This window comes from Sorex araneus, chromosome X (genome assembly GCF_027595985.1).
Source record: "Sorex araneus isolate mSorAra2 chromosome X, mSorAra2.pri, whole genome shotgun sequence".
NCBI lineage: Eukaryota > Metazoa > Chordata > Mammalia > Eulipotyphla > Soricidae > Sorex > Sorex araneus.
Window position 1 is genome coordinate 213,393,074 of NC_073313.1, and position 27,587 is coordinate 213,420,660.

Here is a 27,587-nt window from a genome sequence, read left to right on the forward strand (position 1 = left end):
GCTACTATTTTACTAATCTATTTTCAAATAGATTATAAATACATTCGTAAAATATTTCTAATGTATTTGAAGCAGAAAAGTTTTTTCTGCTTCTTTAAGTTCTAAATAGAGCAACTTATATAGGAGAGAAATAATAAAGCAAGAAATTGAGTTAAAAATCTGTTTGTTTATATTTCATTCCTGTACATGGCTTCAAGGTTAGCTAATAAAATGATGGAGAAAAGCCCCCATGAATCACATGGAAACTTGTCACAGAACACAAAATCCTCCTCAATGTTCATGAAAAATTTAGTAATATGAAATAGAAATAATTTGTGATTAGGGCTGGACAGATTATAGAGTGGGCATGGTGTTTGCCTTGCACGAAGCTCACACAGGTTTGATCTTCAGCATCTCATATGGTCTTCTAAGAACCACCAGGAGTGATCATAAGTGTAGAGCTAGGAGTTAGCCCTGAGCATGGCTGGATGTCCCCACAAACCAAAAATACTGTAGCACTGTCACTCCATTATTCACTGATTTGCTTGAGTGGGCACCAGCAGCATCTCCATTGTGAGACTTGTTGTTACTGTCTTTGGCATATCAAATACGCCATGGGTAGCTTGCCAGGCTCTGCCGTGTGGGCGAGATACTCTCAGTAGCTTGCCGGGCTTTCTGAGAGAGATGGAGGAATCAAGCCCAGGTCAGCCACGTGCAAGGCAAACGCCCTACCCACTGTGCTATCACTCCAGTCCAAACCAAAAACAAACAAAACAAAATTTCTTATTTATAATTTATTGATTTATTGGGAAGATTTTCTAAAATGTTTTTGAATTATAAAATGTTCCATTCTGAAATCCAACCTGCTATAATGGAAGATACTTCAAAGTATTTTTTGACACTCATAAGAGATTTCTTTTCTGCCTTCTCTCCTACAAACTATAAAACAGTGTTTCCAAAGTGGATAATGCTGTCTCCCAGAAAGCCACTGGAATGGAGGGGGTACTGAAATGATCCAGGGGGAAGGAAGTGTTTGTAGATGGGGGCTCTATGGCTCTCTGTGGTCCCCCAGGACATTCTAAGAGGACCACAGTTGAAAATTAAATATATGAGGTTAAAGCACAAGGTTGGGTGTGTGACAGGTAGAACATGGACTACAAAAAAAAAAAAAAAACAAGAAAAACAAGGCAGGAAGCAGAAAAGGGTTGGAAAAGGTTGAGAAACACTGGTAGAGGATTTAAGTGTACTTTTTATGTTAGTTTACAAAAAGGTTGATTTCCAGGACAGGATAGACAATCTAAAATTCTGAAAACGGGATAAAAAGCCCAAATAGTCTGGAAATCTGTGACCTAAACATTTAAATATTCCTAAACCTCCAACATTTTTAGATCTAGGATGGATACAAATATTGAACAACAGGGGAAGCTACTCTGTCACTTAACTTCAAAGATTTCATGTAATTAGTTGTGACTCCCAAACTTCTGCCTCACAACAGAATACTATAACAATAACAACTGTTGGCAGTTATCAAACCACTGCAATCCGATTGGTCTCCTAGAACTGGGGTTAAAAGGCCTCTGGAAATCAATCATGGTCTTGGCAGAGAATATTTCAGTGATATAGAACGATATTCAGCTGAAATGAAGACTATAATCTTTTGTGATTACCCTCAAGGCCAAAGCCAAGGAAAAAGGGAGTCTATGAATTGCTGATAATTTTCTGTGATGGCCGATTACCAGGAAATGCTGATATTACCCTTGCTCTGTAACAAAATTATGATTCCCCAGAAGTATAGCTTCAAAGAACTCTGCATTCAAGAGTCACTGTGTTTCTTCAGAAACTGCTCCCCCATTAGAGGGGCCAGACCTGTGAGGCAGCAGCTCACTCTGAGGACAATGGAGCGTCTGATTGCACAAGGAATGTGCTAAAAGATGTTTTTCTAGAAAGTTCTTTTACAAAGGGACTGAACTGAAACATATCTGTTTCAAAAACTTCCCTTCAGTCCAGATTAATACCTTTCTTTCCAGTTGCTAATAACTATGGAGTTACAGATATTTTGAACAAACTTACAAGTTTTATTTGGGCTGATGATATATATATATATACATATACATATAATAAAATATGTAGGTGCACCTATCTTAAAGATAAACATACAATATATTGGTATGCAGTGTAAAACTATTCTTTCTTTGTGGAGGGGAGGGTAAGCATAAAACTGTTAGCTGCCTCTGATATGGACACAGGTTAAGTGGATTCTTCTCATAGGATTGTTAATTTATACTCAAAAAACCAAGGAGGTTGGGTGTATATCATTAGTCAAGAGTTCAAAGAACTGTTCTATTGATTTTGGGACCAATTCAGCTGTGCTCAGAGCACTATTCAAGCTCAGGGGTTATTTATGGCATTGATGGGTTATTTGTTTTGTTTGGGGGCCACAATCAGCAGAGTTGAGGACTACTCTCAGCCAGGTTCTGTGCTAAGGGGTAACTTCTGACAGTGTTTGGGGGACCCTGCAATTTTAGAATGAAATCAGGATCTCCTACATGGCCAAGCAAGTGCTCAGTCCATTGACCTCTCCCTCTATGTTCAAGTACATGTGATTTTAATTGTTAAAAATACATGCTGTATACCTCTAATTATTTCTAAATCATAAGAGGTCAGGTATATTTTTACTGTACCACTCAGATCTTAACTGTTCACAGTAAAGAAGAGTATTTCACCTATCTTCTAAATAGAATGTACTGCAAAGGAGAGTTTATCAACCTGACTTAGGGAGCTATGAGGATTTCTTGGGTTCTTAAAATTGTATTCCACATAAATAACAAAGATACACAAAGATTTAAATTCTGGAGATAACAGGCTAAAAACAAACTCTTCTTTATCCAGTATTTAACATTTCCACTTTTTGGTGACAGCACTGTCTATTGAAAGGAGTCAGACTGGATAATATTCTTCAATATTTTTATCTATAAAAAGGGTATAACAGCGATGTACATATTCCATGTATATATTAAAAGAATTCATGTAGTCTATCTTTAAAATATGCTAAAGTCCTCTAGTACTTGTCCAAGAAATAAAAATATCATTTATGTCATCTTTATGCTTTCATTTTATTTCAAACATCAGAATCTAGAATGGAGGATAAGAACCCTAAACTGAGAGTGAAATCTGTGAGGAAAGCCTTTGTTCACTGTTACTTCTGAGCTCTGCAAAGATTCTGAAACTTCAAAAATTTCTAAAAATCACAATTCACTTTTAGTACCCTCAACAGCACCTAGAGAATTTATGGGCCTAAAATATTCCAAAAGATGTTTTTCTTTTACCTAAAAGAGAGAGGAATCCTAATTATGAGTATAAGAATTTATAGAAGAGGAAAAAACAAAATTTATTTGTGCTATTAAATAGTTCCCAAGCTTTTGATAAAAACATTTCTCAGGGTACCCCATCATCAACTAATATAGAGTAATCTACAAAAAACTTCTGGGCTGGGAAGGATTTATATACTGTTCTGCTGTAGTATCACAGCAATTTTCTCCTGCTTTATCATATTAAAGTCACATAAAGACTTAGTCACTGTAAGAAATTTAGAAAAAGATTGCTGTAGTTTATTCTTTAAACTTATTGGAGATTTGTTATATATTTGTTAATATTTGTTAATAATTTGTTAATGTTTATTAATACTTGTTAATATTTCTCTTTTTAATGAAAAGGATCTGACACAGACACTCTTATCAAGTTGACTCTACTCTTGAAAAATGCTGACCTGGGACAATGCCAAGACTAAAGACCCATCTTGCCAGCAAATCTGATGTGCCCTCCAAGTACACATAATCCTTGAAACTCTAGCACTGATGACACTGACCCAGAGCCATGTGAGGCTGAGACCAGGATAATAAAGGGAACACGCAAGAGGTCACAGCATAATGCCATAGAGGGTGCCCTCTCAAAGGTTTCTGAAACTGCATTCCTCTATCCTGAGAGCCCCATTCAAGGTTTTCATTTGATAATTTCAGGCAGCGTTAGTCAACTTAATCAAGTATAAGCACAACTATCTAATATGTCATGGTGAATTACACAGGAGAAAGAAAGAATTCCTCCTAGGCTGTGAGCAGTTTCTGTCTTATTCTCTCACAGCCTCCACTACCACCACCAATTACAACAATGACTTTAGTAAGTGATTGGGAATGAATGCATGCATTCCCCAGATGTACTGAACAAAACATTTATTTAGGGTTAAGGGGGGGGTTGGGGTGTGAGGGGGCGGGGTGGAGCTATACTGGGATTCTTGGTGGTGGAATATGAGCACTGGTGAAGGGATGGGTATTCGAGCATTGTATAACTGAGATTTAAACCTGAAAACTTTGTAACTTTCCACATGGTGACTCAATAAAAATTAAAAAAAAAAGAAATGCTTATGACAACACAATACAGAAACATACATGCATATATATGTATATATAATAAACCATATAAATAATATCTACATAGTTCTAAAGGGTTTTGAGAATGAGTAGATGGCAGGAAGAATAGAACAGAATTTTTTTTTAGTAGATAAATCTGAGATATTTGAGTTAAGGTAAGGAACATTTATTTCTCAAAAGAGGACTTGTTTGGGATTTCAGTAGAGAGAGATATAACAGTACAGATGGTCATTATGTAGTTTTTTCCCTCGCAGTGGTCAAGTTTATATCATTCTTCTCTTCATTGAATTCACTATGAATTTAAATTTTTCTAGGCAGGAATCTAATGTTCAAATATTTGAACAAAATCTTTGTTAGTTTTGTTTTACATTTCAAAGAAATCCCCACCCCATTTTTTTTTCCTTAATGATTCAGGAACAGTTGCTGTTGACCTAAGCCAATCAATAGGCAACAATTCTTTCTCTCTTTAACTAAGTTTAAGCAACCATGGAAAAATTTAACTTGACATACTTAATACTATAAATTTCCTTAGAACATATGAGTACATGACTCTTGTTTTTTATGTGTATCACACAAATAAACATTTTTATTTATTTTATTTTAAAAAGAATTTACTTATCTTAAAAATTGAATCATATTCTTTTTACTATTTTGGATAAATGTGTCATTTCAAGTTGTTAAGCATATAATATCCTACATTAATATGGAATGTTTAACTTTCTAATGGCAGCAAAATACTATTAAGTGAAAAAGGAAATCCAAATGGCAAAAATTCATATTTTATTTGTATCAATAGTGGTAAAGAATTTTACTTAAGTATCTAGATATAAGAAAAATATGTATACAGGTATTTAAATAGGTTGTTTTAAATAACTCGATTATTTAAGGCAGGTTAAAAAGTTAAATTTTCTTACTTCAGGTTCTTAATTCAGGTTCACTTAAAATAATATATCATAAGAAATATACCATGAATGAACAGAAAAGTAAATGGGATATTTTTCCTGCACTGTAGCACTGTAGCACTGTCACCCCTTTGTTCAGCGATTTGCTCAAGCGGGCGCCATTAATGTCTCCATTGTGAGACCTGTTGTTACAGTCTTTGGCATATCGAATACGCCATGGGTAGCTTGCCAGGCTCTGCCCTGCAGGTGGGATACTCTCGGTAGCTTGCCTGGCTCTAGAGAGGGATGGAGAAATTGAACCCGGGACAGCTGCATACAAGGCAAACACCCTACCTGCTGTACTATCGATCCAGTCCAGTGATAGAGTACACTTAAAATATAAACTTGAAGTCTGCTAAAAATCATAGCATTTAAATAAGAAGCTGAGTTCATGGAAAACTCTGTGTGTGTTTTATGCTTTCTTTTTTTTTGCTATGAATAACATAGGATATCTGAATGATTCAATAAGCGATAATTGGAGAGACTATAGAGTAATTGTAGAGATTATTTCATGCTTGTCATGAATAGTTGGTCAAGGAATATATTACTCAGGAATCATATAGCAATATGAAATTTTACATAGAAAGCATCTTAGAAAGCATCTTTGTACTGTTACACATATTTGTTTTTAAATCAGATGAAAATAACTATAAGATACATTGTGAAATAAAACTATTTTTCAAAATGATAATATAGTGGGATCTTGTCTCCTGCAATCAAGCATCAGTATCCTCCATTGTACCTGTGTGTCCCTGAAGCATTTGCAAAAATTCTGTAAACTTACAAAGACTAGAAATTAATAAGCATGGAAAGCACCTGCCAATGAAGAGAAACCAATAGCGATATAATCTTGAGGAAGCTCATGATTATAGCTCCAGTTCCTAAGAGTAACACAAACAATCTCTGCAAAATTTTTTTATTTTATTCATTTTGTTTATAGTCTTTCCCAAGTTAAGTACTCTTTGGTGTATATATATTTTTAATAAAATCCAGAAGTAATTATTTTCCTTTTCATCTAAGTGTTCTTTCTTATGACTATTGTCTGTAATAATGAATATACTAAATATTCACAAAGTTTGCATAACATATACAGAGAAGAACAAGAACTACAGTTGGAGAGAGGTTTATAACTATCACTTTTATATTTAAAAATCATATTTATGAGGAAAATAATAACAAAAATAAAATGCTGAGGCTTCTCAACTAGAAAAGGACTCAGGAATGTTGATATATACTTCTCTGGGTGGGGTTAGATTATAGCACTGTAGCACTGTCTCCCATTGTTCATCGATTTGCTTGATCTGGCATCAGTAACGTCTCCATTGTGAGACTTGTTGTTACTGTTTTTGGCATATAGAATATGCCACAGGTAGCTTGCCAGGCTTTGCCATGCGAGTAGGATACTTTCAGTAGCTTGCCGGGCTCTCTGAAGGAATCGAACCCAATCTGGCCACATGCAGGCAGATGCCGTACCCGCTGTGCAATTGCTCCAGTCCAAGGGTTAGATTACAGGGAAAAAAACAAATATGGACCTGGGTCTGTTGCTTTCTCCTTTCTTCTATCCTTTCAAAAAAATTGGGGGATGATACTCCAGCAATGCTCAAGGGGTATGATGCTATCCTAGTGATATTTGTTTCTTCAAAAAATTTTATTGAACCCATGTGTTAGACACAAAGCATACAAAGATGAAAAAATATTACTCCTGTTCTCAAGGAACTGATATTCAGTGAAGATAATCATCTAGTTAGTCTATGGAGTGACAACTCTATAATGGAAGTAATCTGAGGATACTGGGTAACCCCTTTAGACTTGAAGAGTTGCAGAAGATGTCCTATCAAGGAGATAATAGCAAAGTTGAGTCCTAAATGACAGATGGTTGAAGGTGGGGTGGCAGTGAGGGAAATGAGCATTAATGGTCAGCCAGGCAGAGAAGACTATTAAGCTGTAAGTAAAGGTCAAAATCTTTAGTGTGTATTGGTTCACACATCTTTTGCCCATGAGTGGCTCAAACCAGTCCCTCTCTAAAGTACAGCTGCTGAAGGTCAAAGTTAACATCATCATTCTCTAGATGAGAATCCTTGACACATAACCCATCATAAATTATCAGTGATTGAAAACTCCATCTTCCCTAGCATATTTTTCATAACTCTGCTTGGACAAAGTCACACACACACACACACAAACACGAACACTTCTACTGAGTTTGTTGGTTGTAGAATATAAGACAACTACTAAATTAACACCGTGAAGCATTTTTTTACTGTGTACAATGTAGTATAGAAAAAACAACTATTCCAGTTTGGAATATGACAAAAACACAACTTATTGTTGATTATTTTTCATGTAATGTTATGATACTCTACCACAAAGAAATTATACAAGGTATATATATATATGTATCATATATACATATATATATGCAGAGAGAAGGGGAAGGAGAGAGAACATGAGAGAGACAGAAGAGAGAGATTTTGATAAATTTAAAAAAATAAAAATAATCCTACTAATAGAAATTGTTTCCTAAGGAAAATAAGCATGTAATTTTAAGACAAAAATAATTTCTAACCAAAATACAGAATATAGGGGCTGGAGCGATAGCACAGCGGGTAGGGCGTTTGCCTTGCACGCGGCCGACTGACCCAGGTTCTAATCCCAGCATCCCATGTGGTCCCCTGAGCACTGCCAGGGGTAATTTCTGAGTGAAGAGCCAGGAATAACCCCTGTGCATTGTCGGATGTGACCCAAAAACCAAAATAAAAACCCAAAATATAGAATATAGTAAAAAACTTACTGCATAAAATAATAATTTTAGTCACTCTATATCCATCCAAGGAACAAACAGGCAAATACACACACACGTTTTGTTTTTAAATGTGCTGTTTTTGCACAACTTTGAAATTCTAAAAAGTTCAGTTATAGTTTCATAATATGCTATCACTTTTTTATAATTGTGAGCTAGTTTATTTCTTAAATGAAATAAATTAATAATGAAAGCTTATAATCTATTGACTAAAAATGGAATATAGGGGCAGGGAAGAGAGCACAAAGGGCTTGGGAGGCATGCTTTGAATTCTGGGGCCCTGGGTTTCATCCTGGAACCCCATGGTTGCTCTAGCACCACTGAGAACAACCAAGAACCAGGGAGGTTGTGGTCCAAAAATAACTGTCACTGTTATCCCGTTGCTCATCGATTTGCTCGAGTGGGCACCAGTAACATCTCCATTGTGAAACTTGTTGTTACTGATTTTCTTTTTTTGGCATATCCAATATGCCACGGGTAGCTTGCCAGCTCTGGCAGGTGGGTGGGATACTCTCAGTAGCTTGCCGGGCTCTCTGAGAGGGGCAGAGGAATGGAACCTGGGTTGGCGGTGTGCAAGGCAAACGCCCTGCCGCTGTACTATTGCTCCATCCAAAAATAAAACAAACAAAAAAAATAGATTACAGGATTGATTTTGGTTAAAAAAGAATGTGAACTACTGTGTAGAATGATTTTTAATTTGTTAAAAAATTATCTTCATTAAAAATATAGTTTCACAGATTATAGAAGCTAATTTTACATATTCAAAAATAATTCCCTTTTTGCACTTAATGATTCTGCTGAAAACTGTCTACTAGCTTCCAGAAAAGAGCACAAAAGAGTTCTGATTGAGCTTTGTTCACACTGAAAGAGGTGGCAGGTGACACAGACCAAAGACTCAAGGACATAAAAATCAGATTATATGTTTCAAAGTAAGAAGATTCTAATTCATGTTCCTTTATTAACATTTTATTTCATACAAAATGACTAATATTTTATTGTCATATTTAGTATGGTACCTACTAACATTTTAAATTTTAAGCATTTTGAAGATCATAACATATCACAAGCATGTGGTACACTGTGCACTCTCGCACTGTCGCACTGTTGTTCATCGATTTGCTCGAGCGGGCATCAGTAACCTCTTCATTGTGAGACTTGTTGTTCCTGTTTTTGGCATATCAAATACACCACAGGTAGCTTGCCAGGCTCTGCCGTGTGGGTTAGATACTCTTGGTAGCTTGCCGGGCTCTCCAAGAGGGATGGAGGAATCCAACCCTGGTCAGCTGCAAGCAAACGCCCTACCCACTGTGCTATCACTCCCGTCCATTATTACTAGCAATTTAAAAATATTTTCTGGAATAATATAATTGTATTAAATTGACCTAGGGAATCTTGTGCATGAATACAAGCCTATAGAAAAAAGAGATAATAAATTGTGACTCACTGAAAAATCATAGGTTATCCAGTGATTCTATAAATTTATTTATTTATAATGGCAAAAGAGGGTTACCATTATAATGATTTAGTTTTTAATCTATAACCAGAATTTGTGCACTAAGTGTACTAGTATGTCTTGGATACAGCATAAAGAAGGTAAGGACTACATGGTTATTTTATATCGCTCTCAGCTATATTCTTAACCTTAACCAGAAAGTATTTTATTATGACAATCAGACGAAGAAAGCAGAATGAATTCCTGTTAGTAGAATTATTGAGTTATTCTTTGTGTGTTCTCAAATGTATCATAAGATATGCGTTATGTGTAATAATAAAAGGAAAATTACTGAATCCTTAAGCCTCGTAATATGTAATAATATGTAAAACTGTATTTTTATCTTTGAGAAAAGCTGTATGACTGGGACCAGAGAAATAGTATGTGGGCAAGGTCTAGGGCATTTGTTTTGCATTCAGCGAAATTGGATTTAATCTCTCATTCCCTATATGGTACTGAGCACTGCCAGGAATAATTTCTGAGCACCACCAGGTGTGGCCCCCAAATTAAAAAAAATAAAACATAAAAAGAAAAAAGTAAGAAGAAATCCTTGTGAGGTCAGGGGATGTGTTTCAGTGGAAAAACTTGTGTCTTGCATGAGATCCTGGCTTAACTCCTGGCAACACACACACACACACACACACACACACACACACACACACACACACACATGCACACTCTCAGGGTTTACAGGAAACTTCGCTAAAATTATTCAGTTACTATTTTCCATTTTTTTGTTTTACAACTTTTATGACTGATAACTGAATGGGGAAATTTTATATAATAGTGCTAATTAGATGATCACAGTTGTGAAAAGAAAACTGTCATTGGATGCCAATAATAAGGTATGTATAAAACATAGTGCTCAAAGCTGGCAGGATGAATGCCCACAACTGAGGCCACTTTAGTACAGGGACTAGGTATACAGACAGGAATAGGGAACAGTGTTGCTCACACTTTGCTATTCTTTTATTTAAATCTTTAAAATAAGAATTTAAGTATTGTGATAAAAAAGAATTTAAGTATTGTGATGCAGAGAGTCTCTTGCCCAGGGCCCCTCAGAGGGGATGGGCTCCAGCTTCCCTCCCCACCCTGAGCAGAGCTCCCGGCAGCCGAAGACCACCTGAATCTAGCTACAGCCATGCTGGAGGCCCCTCTCCACACGTTCGGACAGGCCTCATGCATGAAGGTACCGGCAGAGAAACCCAGGTGTGTGTAATCTCATCAACGGCCAACATCCAGAGAGAGACTTAAAAGCAAGCTCTCAGAAGCTTGTGATATCTTGTAGCCTACTTCTCCCTCTGGGAGAAACTGGCCATCTTCTGAGAGTTTCCTGCCCAGATGGGACAGCCTTGCAAGCTCCCTATGGTGTATTCATATGCTAACTCCAGTAACAAGCTGGATCTCATTCCCCTGACCCTGAAAGAGCCCCCAGTGCGACATCGTTGGGAAGGCAGAGTCGAGATAGACTTCTAAGATCTCAGGGAAAGGGAGAAATGAGAGGTTACTGAGCCCGCCCGAGAAATCGGTGATTAACGGGATGTCGTGATCGTGATAAAAAATTATGCCATTTGACATCAACCATCCTGCTTTCTGGCAGTGGTGTATATAAAGGCTTTCTTACAAAGTTGCACTATGTTGCACTCGTCCCATTGTTCATCGATTTGCTCGAATGGGCACCAGTAACGTCTCCGTTGTGAGACTTGTTGTTACTGTTTTTGGTATATTGAATACGCCATGAGTAGCTTGCCAGGCTCTGCGGTAGGGGCTGGATACTCCTAGTAGGTTGCCGGGCTCTCCGAGAGGGACAGAGGAATTGAAAATACTCTTCCATAGTATATAATACATTAACAAATTATGCTTGAAAGTACCATCTAGATTTTGGTACAGGGCACAGAAAGCACACTTGAGTCCAAGCTCTGAAAAAGCTTGCTGTGATATTTTTGACTTTATACAGAAGATAATTTTGCAAAAGAAATATTTGGTAATACTTTAGAAGCTCACTGTCTGGTGGTGCCAATAATGCAATTCTTTTTCTTGATTATGGCCCTTTCTCTAATGCCGTATCATTCATTAAGCCATCATGCCTTAACAGATCACATGTATCAACTAAACAGTGATAATTCATGAACTCATGTGCATAATTTAACCTTTTCTTTTACTGTAAGCTAAAATTATCACTTGGTCATCCAAGTGATATTTTTATGTTGAATTCTATTTTAAAAAGGGGGTCATACTCCACTTAGCACACCTAGAAAAAGTCTGCTGGATCCAGATAAAGTAATAACAGTTGACCTGAATGAAAAGCATTGATAATTACAAGTAATTCACTAATATTTGTCAAATTTTTAAAGTGGGGGCAGAGCATCGCTGGGTGTGTCCCAAAGCCAAAAAAAAAAGAAAAAAAGAAAAAAGAAAGAAAGAAAGAAAGAAAAGAGAAAGAAATGAATGAATGAATAAAGGGAATACAAAGTATTAAGCAGACAGCTAAAAAAAATATCATTTTCCTTTTTTTTTCTATTTGAATCATTCATTAAAACCCACAATAACTTCCAACTGAAAATGCTGCTTATGGGAGTATTTATAATATCTCCTAGTATAAATCTACCTGGATAAGCATTTTTCCTTCCTAGCAGGGAAAATTCAATGCTGCTTGTTATTTCAAAATTTTGTTTTTGAGCACATAAAACAGTGCTTCAAAATGAATATGGGTACTCAGGCTACTGAAAAGTCTAACAAAATTTCACAAAGCAAAAGGTGAAGTCACCTGTGGACATATTTGTAAAATTAAAATATCCTCTTTTAAACCTCATGGGAATACATTATCTTCCATAGTTATAACTTTCACACTCATATAGTGTAACCAATATGACTCTAAATTGCATACTTCGGAAATATGCTACTTCTAAACTTGAAATTACTTATCCATAAGTATAATAAAAGAGCTTGAGAACACAAACAAAATAAAAATATATTTACTCACTGTGTTAAAATTTGGAAAGAGCCCAACAGCAGAACTACTGTCCACTGGAAAAGACATAAATGGTTTGATATCCAGTGAAGGCTGCATCATCAGAGTCGGAGTGCGCACAAGAGCAGGAAGGGTCGTAGTGTGGCATGTACTGCCTGCCAAGAACAAAATGAAAAGAATTTAGTCTCTTTCATAGACCCATCTCCCTCCACAGTCTACATACTGTGCACAAATACATCTGCTAAGCTGCCACCTACAAGCAAGAAAGTTATATTGGATGTATGCAAAGGCTGTAGAAGGAGGAAATAAGATTCGAAGGGTCTTCTTGACCATTTTTCTGAAAAGAATGCTGAATACTCCTCCTGGGCAAAGTCCAAGTGCTGTTTAGAATTAGTGGAGGGAGATACATATTATGTAGATTTTCTCACAGGTGGGGCAGGATGTTGTCTTCTGGCAGTCTAGCCATTGTATCTGAGTAGCCAAAAATGTAGGAAAAAGGGAAGGGAATTATAAAAATTGGAATCTCTTTTCAAAATAACTTAATGGAGAGTGGGTATGCTTTGTGAAAATCAGAGAAAATTATAGGGGTCTTTATAAGGGGAAGAAATCTTAGCTTCTTCCCTTTAAAAACATTATTACTTGGGCACCATGATTTATAATACTGTTGATAATAGAGTTTTGGGCATTTAATATTTCAGCACCACATCCACCACCAGAGTTGTAGCAGCGCTCCTATAATGTCACAAGGTCCCCTCTCACTGACCTCCAACTCTAAACCCTTGGAATACTGAGTTCTGCTGATTCTCAGGGTCTGTTACTATTCTCCAATTATTATACTTCTGAACTAGCATGTTCAGGAAAAAACTTGGAATTTTATGGTTATAGTCCGTTTTCAAGAAAGTTATGACTCAAACTATTTTTCCCTTTAAAAAATAACCTAAAATTACCCACTTTGAGGTAAATGAGTAGACATTTCAGAGTTAGAGAGTGATTAAGGTCTGAGAGGGGATGGTTATTGGGGGACAGAAGGAGCTGGGGTAACAATTAAAAAATATTTGCCTGTTGCTTTGTAAAAGATCCTCCTATTGGACAAGAGACAGTATAATGGGTACGACACTTTCATTGCAGTTAACCCTGGTTCAATTCCTGGCATATGGTCCCTCAAGGCCCATCAGGCATGATCCCTGAGCACAGAGCCAAGAGTAAATCCTGAGCACAGCTGTGTGTAGTTCACAAAACAAAACAAAACAAAAAGAGGGTTTGGAGGATAATACAGGGGGCTTGCCTTGGATGCAGATCATGATGTTCAACTATTGTTACCCCATATGGTCTTCTGAGCCCTGCCAGGAGTGATCTCTGAGCACAGAGGAAGGAGTAGGTCCTGAGCACAGTTGGATGTGACCTTCTCCCACCATAAAATAGCCTTACAGTATTTTAGGAACTATTCCTTTTAATAATCATAATAGCAGTTATATCTTTAGGTATTAACCCATGTGCTAAAACGCTCCTTTCAAGGAATATGCATTATTCTTTAGTTTGTAGCCTCCACAGACTGCCTATTAAGTAATTATCAGTACAGACGGCTCCCTGGACAACCAGATTTAGTGTAATTTAGTTTTTCTTTTGTAAGACAATAGTTTTGTTGAGATATAACTCACATAATAATTCATCCACTTGAAGTAAATAACTCAGTGATACTTAGCATATTTGGTGTGCCACCATTACCACAGTCAACTTCAGAACATTTTCACACCCCTTAAAAGAAACTTCCTATCTATTAGATGTCATTCACTACTTCAGTTCAACACTCCTAGCAACCACTAATTCAATTTGCCTCTCTCTGTTCTGAATATTTCGCTTCAATGACATAAAATAAGAAATCTTTTGCTACTCTTTTTTCACTTGCCATAATGTTTTCAAGGTTTCTAATGTTGTAATATGTAACAGAATCTTATTAATGTTTAAGACTGAATAATATTTTATTACATAAATGTAGAGCCCTCCCCACCCCAAGGGACCCAGTCCTGACAGCCGACCTCCACTACTCAACTGCCGCCATGCTCCAGGCCGCTTTCCACATGCTCGGCCAAGCCTTACGCATGAGTGAAGTCCCAGGAAACCCAGGTAGTGCGGAACTTTGTGATCTTGAATTCTGGGCTCAACGTGACCCGGGAGCAGAAATCCTCAGCCTGATTCCCACAATCTCTGGCGAACCGGAGTTCACATCCATAAGCCACCTCCTGCAGTGCCAGGTAATCTCATTGGCCACCCTCCAGAACTCATGGCTGCTCCTCCCGGAAGGGAGCATAAAATGAGGTCCCCAAAACTATGCCACTGAACTCCGAGGCAGGGGCACGCAAGAAGGGGTCAGGTGAAAGCCTTCCCTGCCCCAGGGGACCCAGCCCCGGCAGCCGATCTCCACTACCCAACAGTCTCCATGCTCCAGGCCACTTACCACATGCTCAGGCTGAGCCTCATGCATGAGCAAACATATTTCTGGACCATGCGGATACATCATCATAAAAGGAAATATATATGCATATATACATCTATCTATCTATATTTCTATCTATCTATCTATCTATCTATCTATCTATCTATCTATCTATCTATCTATCTATCTACCTACCTATCTATGCCTCTCGGAGAGCCCGGCAAGCTACTGAGAGTATCCCACCCGCACAAAAGAGCCTGGCAAGCTCCCCATGGAGTATTCGATATGCCAAATACAGTAACAATAATAGCCCCATTCCCCTGACCCTAAAAAGAGCCTCCAATCATTGGGAAAAACAAGTAAAGAGAGGCTGCTAAAATCTCAGGGGTGGGACAAATGGAGACGTTACTGGCTCCTGCTCAAGTAAATCAATGAACAATAGAATGACAGTGATACAGTGATACAGTGATATAAATGTACCATATTTACTTATACATTCATCAACTGATAGTTGAATTGTTTCTACTTTTGTTTCTGCTTTTTTATGAATAATAAAATAAAATAATTTGCTTTTGGGCTTTGATGTATCTGTTTTCAACATATCTAAATATTGAATTTGGAATTCTAAGTTTCTGAGAGATAAAACAGTAGGATAAGTACTTGCCTTACATGTGGCTGACCCTCATTTGATCCCTGGTACCCTGTGTGGTTTCCCTATTTCCTCTAGGATAATTCCTAAGTGCTGAATGAATCAGGAGTAAGTGTTGAGCACAGCCAGGTAGTGCTCAAAAACATAAAATAAATAAATGAATTTTTTAAAAAAGAATTGAGAATCTCGTGATTGAGTCAAGATCTTCCAGACTATTTTCCAAAATGGCCGAACTACTTTTATTATCATCAATAGTGTATGATAATTCCAATTTCTTCTGGCATACCTATATGAGCCACAAATAATTATATGCTTAAAATTTCCAACTGACTTGCTAAAATAATAAACAGTTAGTGAAAATGCTCTAATGATTAAAACATTCTTATAGTTCCCCAGAATAATCAAAATTCCTACTTCAATGGTATTTTTGGTAGTGCATTTCCTTATAACAAATTCTGCATCATATTTAAAAATATTATTGATAAGTATTTAATGTACTGCACACCTAATTTACATTGTTTCAAAGTCAGAAAGAAAAAGTCTGTCATTCACATAACTATTTTCTACCTAATCACATGTTTCTAGTTAGTAATATTACACTAATTACTAACTTCAGAGATTGTAGATCTAAGATGTATCAAGATGTCAAATATTGCCGAGGCACTTATTAAATTATTGATTTTAAAATCTTTGCCTTACAATCTTAGGTAGATTGCAAGGAAAGAAATACTTCTTTGTGTTTGTTTTTGGGCCATACCCATCGGTGCTCAAAGGGTTAATTTCCACATAGTGCTTGGGGATCACTCCAGGCAGTGATCAGGAATTGCTCCTCAGAGTCTCAGGGAACCATGAACAAGACCAGTATTTCTTATATAAAAGCAATGGTATTTTATACTTTATAATTATTATAGCTGTTAAAGGACTAAAATATAAAAAGTACACAGACTTATTATCTTCAAAGGTACCTGATGAACAACTGTGTAATTATTTTATCATAGTGGATCTTGAAAGGAAAGAAAATTTCCTTTTTGGGCTTTTTGGGGAAGGAGTTCTGCTTTTATTTTTGAGTCACACATGGCTGTGCTCAGGGTTTACTACTGGCTCTGTGCTCAGGGATCACTCCTGGCTGAGGCTGCTGGGACCATATGTGGAGCTACGATTGAATCAGGACCAGCTGCATGCAAGGCAAGTAACTTATCCACTGTATTATCTCTGGCCTCAGAAAAAAATCCTTTTGAAGCCCACAAATGATGACTGATAACATGTAAAATACATGGCTCCTGATATGCCTCCTGAGAATCACTTTGTACTAACAAGCTCAAATCAAATATTACTTTGTACTAACAAACTCAAATCAAATAGAATGCAACATGGAACTTGGCAAGCAGTGTGCCATCAACAAAGGTCAGAATGTATAAAGATTCCTCCTTATGCAATCAAACCTCTATGCTAATAAAGGCAAGGCTTGTGAATTACTTTAGCTGGCACCATTTATTAGCATAAAAAAACCAAAGCAGCTGTTTACCATTTCATTAGCATTTTAATGACAGTTTGCCATGTTGAACACAGATTGTTTTAAAGTACTGGTACTGGTAGATCTTCTCAATAAACAAAAACTATTTTTCTGTTTATAAACTTCCTTACCTCAACCCTGATGCCTTCACTTTGAAAACCTAGGTTTTAATAGTTTCTCACTACAACTTATTGTTTCAAAGACAATTTTTTTCAAAGGGGAAAGGAAGAAAAGAGCACTTCTGCACAGGTTAATTTATGCTTTTATCTCTGTCACTACGTATTCTTGGGTTTGCTGCTGCTGCTGATTTTGCTGTGATGCAGGAAAGTCAGTGGTAGCCACAAGCAGAAATCTAAACAACATATATTGTTCCCTGTAAGAAAATTTTAAGTTCTATAAAATCCCAGAACCCCACAAAGATTGAGAATGTAACAAGAGGCAGAATGGAATCCCAGGGTCCTTGTATTTATTTAACCACTCTCCCAGCTGGTGAGAATTGCAGTGGGGCCCCAGACCTGAGTGAGACCTGCTTGGGAAGCTCCCAAACAAGCAAACAAGCAAATAAAACCGCATTAAGATTACAATGGGACTGAAGCAACCATTGTCTTTTTTTCTGAACTATTTGCTAACTATATGTAAGATATTGCCTATAGCTAATTCATTATTGCTAGTTCAAAGTTTAAGATACAGTTTTGCCATCTACCATAATGAATTTATTAATAGCAGTGTTCTACTTTATTTATTTGTAAGGATTTCAGTACTACACACATATACATATTTTAAACTCCCTGTATCAAAATAATATACACACCCCAAAGCACGTGTACCCCAAAGTTATCACTGTCACCATGAAAATTTCACATTTCCATATTGTCTCAATAAGGATGCAATTAACTTTGGAATACTACTTAGCTGTAAGAAAAAAAGAAAGTTGCTGACACTTAGATGGAGCTGGAGAGTATCATGCTGGTGACATCAGTCAGAAGAGGAACAGACACAGAATGAACTCTCTTATATGTGGGGTATGATGAAACAAAACAGGGGAATAGCAAATACCCAAAGGCAACAGAGAGGGAGAAGTTGTTTTCAGTAGGAAGCTTACCAAGGGGTTAGGGAGGTGGGTGAGGGACCCTGGGACAGTAGTGGAGGGAAGCAGACACAAGGTGCAGTGCTGCAATAGTTCGTATATGAAATCCTACTAATAACAATTTGTAAACCATGGTGGCCAAATTTAAAAAATAGATTAAAAGAAATGCAATTAGCCTCATATAAAAATTTTACCTGATGGTAAAATACAAATAATATTCACCACAATACAAGAATAATGCAAGTAATATTCACCATAAATATAAAATAAAAATTGTGTGCAAGATAATTCACTACAGTGATTATAAGGTAAACTATTATTTCAGCCAACTGTTGTGGTAATATAATATGCCTTCTATTTTGTCAATGGACTATGTCATAATATATCTTAATGAAACATTATTTGAGAATCAGGTGACACATGAAACAACTGCTTTAGTCTTTGACCTTTAGAAATATGATCTTGAAGGTCTATGATAGCTTTCGAGGTTCCCAGTGGTTTTCTTTATATACAAAGACAACACAACCATAAAAACTATAGCAGCATAAAAGAAAATCTTCAGAGTTTTCACAGAATAAAATAAAAAATCTCTTTCTGTCTCTGTCACTTTCTTTCTCTTAAATCCTGAGGTAGTTTCCTCCTGTGCCATTAGTATGTATAACTGCTTTAGTGAATTCTGAAAGAGAAATTTACATTATAAAAATCTATAAGGGGGCATAGGAAATAATAGAATTTTGAAAGATATCTCTAAAGCAAATAATATGACTGTCATTTCAGGTTTCCCCCCAAACTTGGTTTTGGTTTTCTCTCTCCCTTGCTCCTCGCCTCCCCCCCCAGATTTTTTAGGTTTGTTACTCCTTAGAGTGAGTAATTTTCCTCCTTTCCAGATCAACTATTGACCAGTATCTCTTCATCTCCTTTACCTGTTATTTTCTTTTTTAGCAGTTTTTTTATGAAAGAAAAATAAATTTACCAAAAGATCACCAGTGTGGCCAACAGATCATTATATGACAGGAATATGTTTAATAAAGGGTTTTGCTTAGAAAGGGACCACATAATAATTGCAGATTAATGTTTTATGGAGCATGCTACTTGTCAGATCCCTCCCCTAAGCAGTTACATATTCACATCACTGTATCACTGTTATCCCATTGATCATCGATTTGCTTGAGCGGGCCCAGTAAAGTCTCCATTCATCCTAGCCCTGAGATTTTAGCAGCCTCTCTTTACTCTCCTTCCCAATGGTGCCACATTAGAGGCTCTTTAAGGGTCAGGGCAATGAGACCCATCATTTTTACTGTATTTGGCATATGAATATGTCACGGGGAGCATGCCAGGCTCTCCCAGTGCCAGCAGTAAACTCTCGGTAGCTTGCCAGTTTCTCCAAGAGGGAGAACTAGGCTATCAGATGTCGTAAATATGAATATGAATATGAATACATATTCACATATATACACACATATTGATATATATGTGTATATATTTGTATACGCATATTAATCATATTACTCATTTACATATCTATATTTAAATATTTAAATAAACTATCCTACAATGTATGTGTGTGTATATATATGTAAATACAGAAAATACTATTACCAGCCCCTTTTTATGTTTGTTTGTTGTTTGGGGGCCACACCTGGCTGTGCTCAGGGCTTATTCCTGACTTTGAGCTTTGACATCACTTGTGGAGGGCTCAGGGGACCATATGGGGTCCCAGGGACTGAACTCTGGTCAGTCACGTGCAAGGCAGGCATCTTCTCCATTGTGCTAACTTTCCAGTCCTTTTTTTCTCATCTTGTTTTATTATGATAATATATGCATGCCAGATTTACCTTTGTTTTGAGGATTTTGGCGAATGTACACAGTCTGGTAACCACCCACTCAATCAAAATGTAGAACAATTACACCAGGTTACAAAGCATCCCATGTTTCCCTTCACAATCCTGCCCTTATTTCTAAATTAAAAGAGTTTGGTGGATTACCCAACTAGGTGGTCTGGACCCTTCTAAGCAGTCAATCACACAGGTGGTTCACTGCAAGGGACTGATAATGTGGTGCTGCTTGTGCAAAGGGTTGATTACCTGGGCTACTCTGGAGGAGCCAGGGGCCTCCGGGACTGCACCCAGCAATGCCAGGGATGGAGCCAGGGCTGGCATCATAGAAGGTATGTACCTTAATCTTTGTAATATCTCTCTGTCCTCCCAGCACATTTTATAGAGTAAAAACTGACGTACAGGATTTTACCAATTTGGAGAAGCCTATTTTTTCTCTTGAACACGTTATCTCTCTCTTTCCCACCTTACATTTCTCTCAGTAAATTTCTTTCAATAAAACTATTTTTGATTCACTGTTTTGCCTCCTCCTGAAATTTTTCTGCGAGGAAAGGTGGCATGTTCTTGGAATGCTTATGTTGAAGTGAGCACTGACTTTTCTTCCCTGCAAAGAGATAATCCTTACTCCAGCCTAGTCCATGGTTCCCTGCTAACTCAGGTGGTGGGGACCAGTTTCTGCACTTTGAAGAACAAGTGAGCTGCCAGTGAAACTGGACAGCTGCCTTGTGGGCCTGCTGGGACCTGAGCATCAAGGTTGAGTAGGTGCTTATAGTAGACTTAACCAGTCCTGATCCACACTAGTCATTTCCCCAGGTGACCAAGTGGGTTGAGCAGAGACGTGGAAGCATGATTTTCTCTAGGCTACTTTCCTTATGTCACCTGAAGCTTGACTGGAGAGCCAGCCAGGTTGGAAGAAATTGAAGTAGAAAATCTCAAGAAAGAAGACAATCTTGTGAAAACATGCCATACATATGGCCATGGCCAGTAAAAGTAGAAATGAATATATGTATTTTTATAGCAGACTCATCAAGTTTCAAGAAAAAGAAACAAAAGACTGACAACTCTGAAAGCCATTCACGGTATCACTGTATCACTGTCATCCCGTTGTTCATCAATTTGCTCGATCGGGCACCAGTAACGGTTTCCATTCATCCCAGCCCTGAGATTTAGCAGATTTAGAGATTTTAGTAAAAAAGACTCTTTACTTGTCTTTCTCAATGATTGGAGGCTCTTTTGGGGTCAGGGGAATGAGACCTGTTATTGTTACGTATATGGCATATCGAATATGTCACAGTGAGCTTGCCAGGCTCTTCCATGAGGGAGGGATACTCTTGGTGGCTTGCTGGGTTCTCTGAGAGGGACAGAGAATGTTTATCAGAGAATACAAGCAAGTATGTTAAAACCAAACACATGTGTGCTGCTTTAGGCACATCAGTGGGCTAGACTGTAAGAGGTTTCGTGACAGGTTCCGGGAGCTTTGTTTTATATAGTCTGGATCTTGGCCATTGATGGGATCACATCATGCCGGGGGCAGTTTGTGGGTGTGACTTCCAAACTACTGGAAAATGGGGGGTCAGGGGTGGAAGAGGAGAAAGCTGCTGAAACACTAGCTGGGCCCCATTACTACTAAGTTAGCCTGAGATTTCACTCCTTTACTTGGGCATGTCCATGCCTTTTATCTGTAGGAAGTAGTTATAGCCAGATGTTCATCCAGGTACCCCCTCAGTAGCAAAGAAGGTAAAATCTCAAGGGGCCAATATTCTATGCAGATAGTAGGACCCTAGTAATGAGTTTTCAGAAATAATAAAACTAAAACGTAGTTCAAAACATGAGGAATATATCCCTCAAGATGAAAATTCTGAATTCTTTGGAGACAGAGAAACTGAGGCACTACTTAGAGAAGGGTGAACCCTCCGCAGAAAAGGAGAAGCTACAGAAGAGTATAGAGATCATGGTAGTAATATAAAAGGATTGGGGCTGGAGCAATAGCCCAGCGGGTAGAGCACTTGCCTTGCACATGGCTGACCCGAGATTCAATCCCCAACCCCCAATATGGTCACTGAATTCTATCAGTCCTTAAGTCCCAAGGCCTAAGCCCTGAGTAATTCCTAAGGATAGAGCCAGGAGCAAATTCTGAGCATCATCAGGTGTGGACTCCCACAACCTCCCAAAAATAATCTCCCTCACAACCAGTATAATTTTTTATTGAATTATATGATTCAATAAAAACTTATGGGTAACCAACTATACAAAGCAAAATATTCAGTTTACTCAGCTTAATGGCTGAATAAATAGCACGACTATTACATTTTAAAAAAATCAAAGCACACTGTTGACAACTATATAGAATACAGATATAGTTAAAGACAATGTTCTTTTTAAGAGACTAGTGCACATAGATGAATCCATTAATATTTACAAAAGGCAGGCTATGTCAGGGGTCATAAGTTATCAATAAAATATTAAGGAGGATTAGGAGAGAAGGAAATTACGTCTAATTAGGAGTTGGGTTCATAAATGTTTCCATACACATAGCTCTTAAGATAAATCTTCAGAAATAGTCCTATTTAGAGTTGAGAATGATGAAGAGAACTGCATAAGCAAAAAAGCAATGAAAGATAAAATCTATTTAAATTAAAAACAGTATTAGGCACCCAAGGTATAACTAGAGTTTGAGGGTTAGAAGATAAGAAATGGAGAAAAGCAAAGATTTCTAAAGCAGGAAACAAAAAGTGCTGACAGTGAAAGAAAACATTTGGTGAATATACTCTACTAATAATAAGAATGTATCAAGGGCAATCCACAGGATAGGAGATAGTATTCATAATAAATGCATGCTGACAGAGGACTGCAACCTAGGATTTAAAAAAAATAAATCCTAACAAGACAATGACAACACAAAGATGACAGAACATTTCATAAAGAATACAGTAGAATAAATATTAAAAAACGCTTAGCCTTATTCATTATTATAAATATGCATACTACAAAACATCATTACATACCCAAAGATGATGATAAGAAAGATGGGGAATATGATGTGTAAACAAGGATAAGGAGCAACTGTAACTCTAGGCTAATGTACAAATTATCAGTTATTAAAAAATTAAAAAGTCTTTCTCAATCTACTAAACAGAATGAATATATCCAGGCCCTATGACACAGAAACCCAACTTCTAGCTATATATACAATAGAAATTATATGTCTTTGACTATTCATAGCAATGTTATTTGTAATAGGCCAAATGGAAACTAGACAACCTTTCATCTATGTGAAGGAAAATCCTTGTACAGTCACATTAAAACACTCACTAGAAAACACAATAAAATAAATGAAAAGTAGTAATATGCAACAACAAAAAGGCCTTGAAAACATGACTAAAAGGGCTAAAATAAGGGAGTATACCAATACCAACATATTGTATGAAAACATTTCTTTAAAGCCAAATCTCAAGCAGAACTAATTTACATCATTCACTAAAGGAATTATGGAAGAGCACGATCTGGCGGAGGTGGGTGTCAAGCTAATTGAGGAGCTAGGGTACTGGGATGATCTGACACTTGATTTTAGTATCAGTTACATAGCTGTTTTACATTTATGAATTTTCATTCACCTTTAAGCTTATGTGAATTTTCCTGTATGTTATACTTAATAAGTTTTTTTTAACAAGTATGCATTCAGTGGAATTAATTTTAGTAAGCTATTTTGGCAAATGCACACAAACTTTCCAATAAGAACATCTTCAAATACTGTCAAGTTTGTGTATTTTTAGGATGAATTTTTTTAAAGCATTTTCCACTAGGTTTGACTTTGCTCAAAATGATTTGTGAGAAAACAGAAATTCTCTTTAATCCTGATGCTTCCTTCTGAGTTTCAAAGTGGAGAGAGGAAACTAACATCAGATTTAGTGTTGCCAACGAGGAAAATATGTATCTAAAACTCTGGGTCTATAAAATCTTAACAATTGACAGTTCTGTGCCTAAATCTCCCTTGGGGTGGCTCAGGATTCCCTCCAAAGAACTCCAACATCAGCATTGTGGCCAAATGTTGCATTAAGGAATAAATCCTCTGTGCACACACTGAAGTTTAGAAGCAATAATGAAGTGCTGCATCAAAAACAGCAGTGAAGTCATAGCATGATAGATTTAAAGTCATAATGTCCTTTGGGTTTAGTAGTGACATGCTTCTTTTCACACAGAAAAAGAAAGCTACTAAGATTCAATACAGCTTTTTAGATGTGTGGGAGTAGAATCACAAGCGGTGATTCGTTTACATCAGAATATATTGCCTATGCAGAGTTTCTTATATTTAAATGTTGAGAAAAATGAGTATGATTTATTTATTACATTAGATTACAAACTGTAGTTTGGTTAAACATTTGACATCACTCCATTGGTTCCAGTCTTTAAAAAAAAACACTGAAAAAGCTGAGAATTTAATAATTTTATGTAAATATATAATCAGTTCTCAAAAATGAAGATTTTTGATTCTTTTTTGGCATTTTTGGAGGGGATGGCTCCCAAGCAGTGCTTAGGAGTCTGGGAGTAACTACATGTGATATTTAGAGTAACTGGGCTGGCAGTTCAATGGTAGGGCCCTAGTGATGCTTGTGAGGCCATAATGTACTGGGGATTGATTCCATATCAGGAACATCCCCTAATTATCTGAACACTCCCAACTGTCTCTTTTTAAGATAACATTTTATTTTTACCATAGATTTCTACTATAGTCAAGTATTCTGATATATTCTTATATCAAGAATGACCATGCTTGGGGCTGGAACAACAGCACAGCGGGTTTTTTTTTGCATTTGCCTTGCACACGGTCGACCCGGGTTCTATTCCCAGCATCCCATATGGTCCCCTGAGCATCGCCAGGAGTAATTCCTGAGTGCAGACCCAGGAGTATCCCCTGTGCATCACCAGGTGTGACCCAAAAAGAAAAAAGAAAGAAGGACCATGCAATTTTCAGTGGTTTTTGTAACAAACAATACAAAATCAATTACTTCGGTTCTGCTTTGGGGCAGGGATTGGGGTTCAGGATAGAAACATCTGAAATATGGTTATGGGAAGGTGTAATGGTGGTGGGACTGATGTTCGAATATTAAATGTAATCAAATATTGTAAACTACTTTATAAAAAATGTTGACAAGCTAATATAAACCATGAGTCACTTCAGAACACAATCAAAATGCCTACGTATTTGTTCAAAAACAAAAAAAAAAGAACGACCATGCAAGGAGGGAATCATAAAAAAAGTGAAAAGGGGTTTTGATAAATGCTGCCAAGTTTTTTCAAGTGGTTTTAAATACACCTGACTTATCAAAAGGGAACGTTACGCATCTCATTCCTAAATTACTAAGTCTTTAGAAGCCAAAATTATCTCCAGACAGGGCTTTACTAAAATTGTCTGAGGTCAAGAATGAGTTTCGAGGTCATGGTAGTCTGACGCAAGTTTTTGGCAAAAAGACCAGGGAGATGGTCCTGAGTCCATTTGCCCTGTGATCCTGTCTTTGGCATTGAGATACTTTCATGAAGTCTGAAACCACTTTCTGTTTAGAAGAACTATTGGATCTCCCTTACAAATGGACGGGACAGACAAAATGACCTCCTAGATATCTGGCTCATTGTAGAAATCTTGCTGAAAACATAGATATTCCTAGGAAAGGCCAAAGCTATGTTTTTCAAGCCACAAATATTTTCAGAGGAATTTTATCTCATTAAACTTATGCTTAACTCAATGAGGACTGTATAAATCAATTCATAGAAGAAAAATGGATTAGGAGAACCTGATGCTGCATGGTACCTTAACAGCAGCATAAACCCAGTGATCATTATTCAGGAACACTGTTTCAAATATTTAAGCCTTCTCAAAGATGCGAAAGTCATATGTTATAGTCAGTCTTCTAAAAAAATTTAAGTATATTAATATTTGGTAAAATAATGTTATTAACATATATTGACTACAAATTAGAAGTATTCATTTTTTAAATTAAATTTTAATGGTTTATTAACATAAATAATGAAAAAAGCCCAGTATAGCCAAGAGCAAATATTTCCTTCTATGATAAAGAACAGCAGCAGATTGATTGCAATCCCTCATTTAAAATAATTCTTTAACAATTCTCAAGGAAAAGAGAACAAGTCCTATTCAAACAATGCTTTTCATGGTGTTGTTTGGATCAATATTCCTAATCCAAATAGTCTCATAGTGGGAGGCATACTGATATTTCTGTTGGTAGCTTTCATACTGAAATTTTCATGCTACTAGAACCACAACAAAAATGCTCTCTGAAAAGCTATCTTCGCACAAGTAGTGGCAGCTGCCCTTCCATGGAGCTATCTAAGCAGTAAGAGCTTTTGAACCTCTGGCTCTGTCTTTAGGCCTCTCCTCTGCAGCTCACACAAAGGAAGGAGCAGGCTGGAGGGGCTGCATCCAGCAATTCAGGAGGTCAGTCGATGTACCCAGCTGCTATTAGATATCTAGCTCTGGGACACAGAATGTTTTCCTGCCTCTTACTTTTAGAGAATTTAAGTGCTTCTCAAAGATGCAGAGTCTCAAAATCTCAGGGCTAGGATGAATGGAGACATTACTGGGCCCGCATGAGCAAATCGCTGATCAGTGGGATGAGGATGACAGTGATACAGTGATACATGCGAAGTCTAGGCTATTAACATTTAACAACAACAAAAACAACAAAAGGTGGGGGGGGAGAAGGACCCTGGTTTACTTGTTTTTTAAAGTTAAGCCTCCTCAACACCACCCCCATGCCTCCCGGCCTGTGTCCCAGTGCCTATTAGCTCCACACGCAGGCCTTTGCTCAATTTTAAAAAGTTAATATTTGTTTTGCCAGTGCTTTTTTTTTCCTACTAAAAGAGAGGGGATTTTTTTTTCCTTAGGCTAAATATTAACCAAATAGTTCAAAGCTAAAAGCATTTGTCTGTGTTTCTAAAAAGGCAATAAGCTTTGAAAAGTACAGGTCGGGAATACACGTCCATTGCATTTGCAACACACCAGAGTAGTAGCAAAAATTCCAGTTTCTGGATTATAAACCTAGTGACTATTACAGATAAAGTCTCTTCTTAACCCTCTATCAACTCAAAAGCTGTTTTCACCCAGGCACCTGTAGCTGGCTCCTTCCTATCTGGAATTCAGGGTGGTATGTGCAAGCAGCATGAAAAGCACCATTTTGTTCCTGTGGAATTCTAGTTTGGGTTGACTAACACGGCCATGCCAGGGATGAATGAATGTGAGTAATGCAAAAAGAGTGAGGGGAGGATGGGGAAACAGTGAAAATTGGGAAAGGGGTGGAAGAATACTAATTTTGGCTTCATTTTGCAGGGTAAAGTGGAACGAAAACCAAGTCCTTATTTGAAATTTCCTACTCTCTCTCCTAAAAATGATGTCGTTCCCTTTTATTTTTGAGATTATGGCAAAAATCTGTAAAGAAGTAGAGGACTG

General features: G+C 37.2%; 1 protein-coding gene across 5 annotated transcripts in view; it reads right to left on the bottom strand.

Annotated features, from left to right (window-relative positions):
* Window positions 1-27,587, bottom strand: part of ZNF385B (zinc finger protein 385B) — a 427,342-nt gene that overhangs the window by 77,431 nt on the left and 322,324 nt on the right. For all 5 annotated transcript variants that reach the window (XM_055122074.1, XM_055122075.1, XM_055122076.1 and 2 more), the window contains one exon: window positions 12,620-12,762. In XM_055122074.1, coding sequence (XP_054978049.1) covers window positions 12,620-12,762 — 143 coding nt within the window. The remainder of the gene's footprint in view (window positions 1-12,619; window positions 12,763-27,587) is intronic.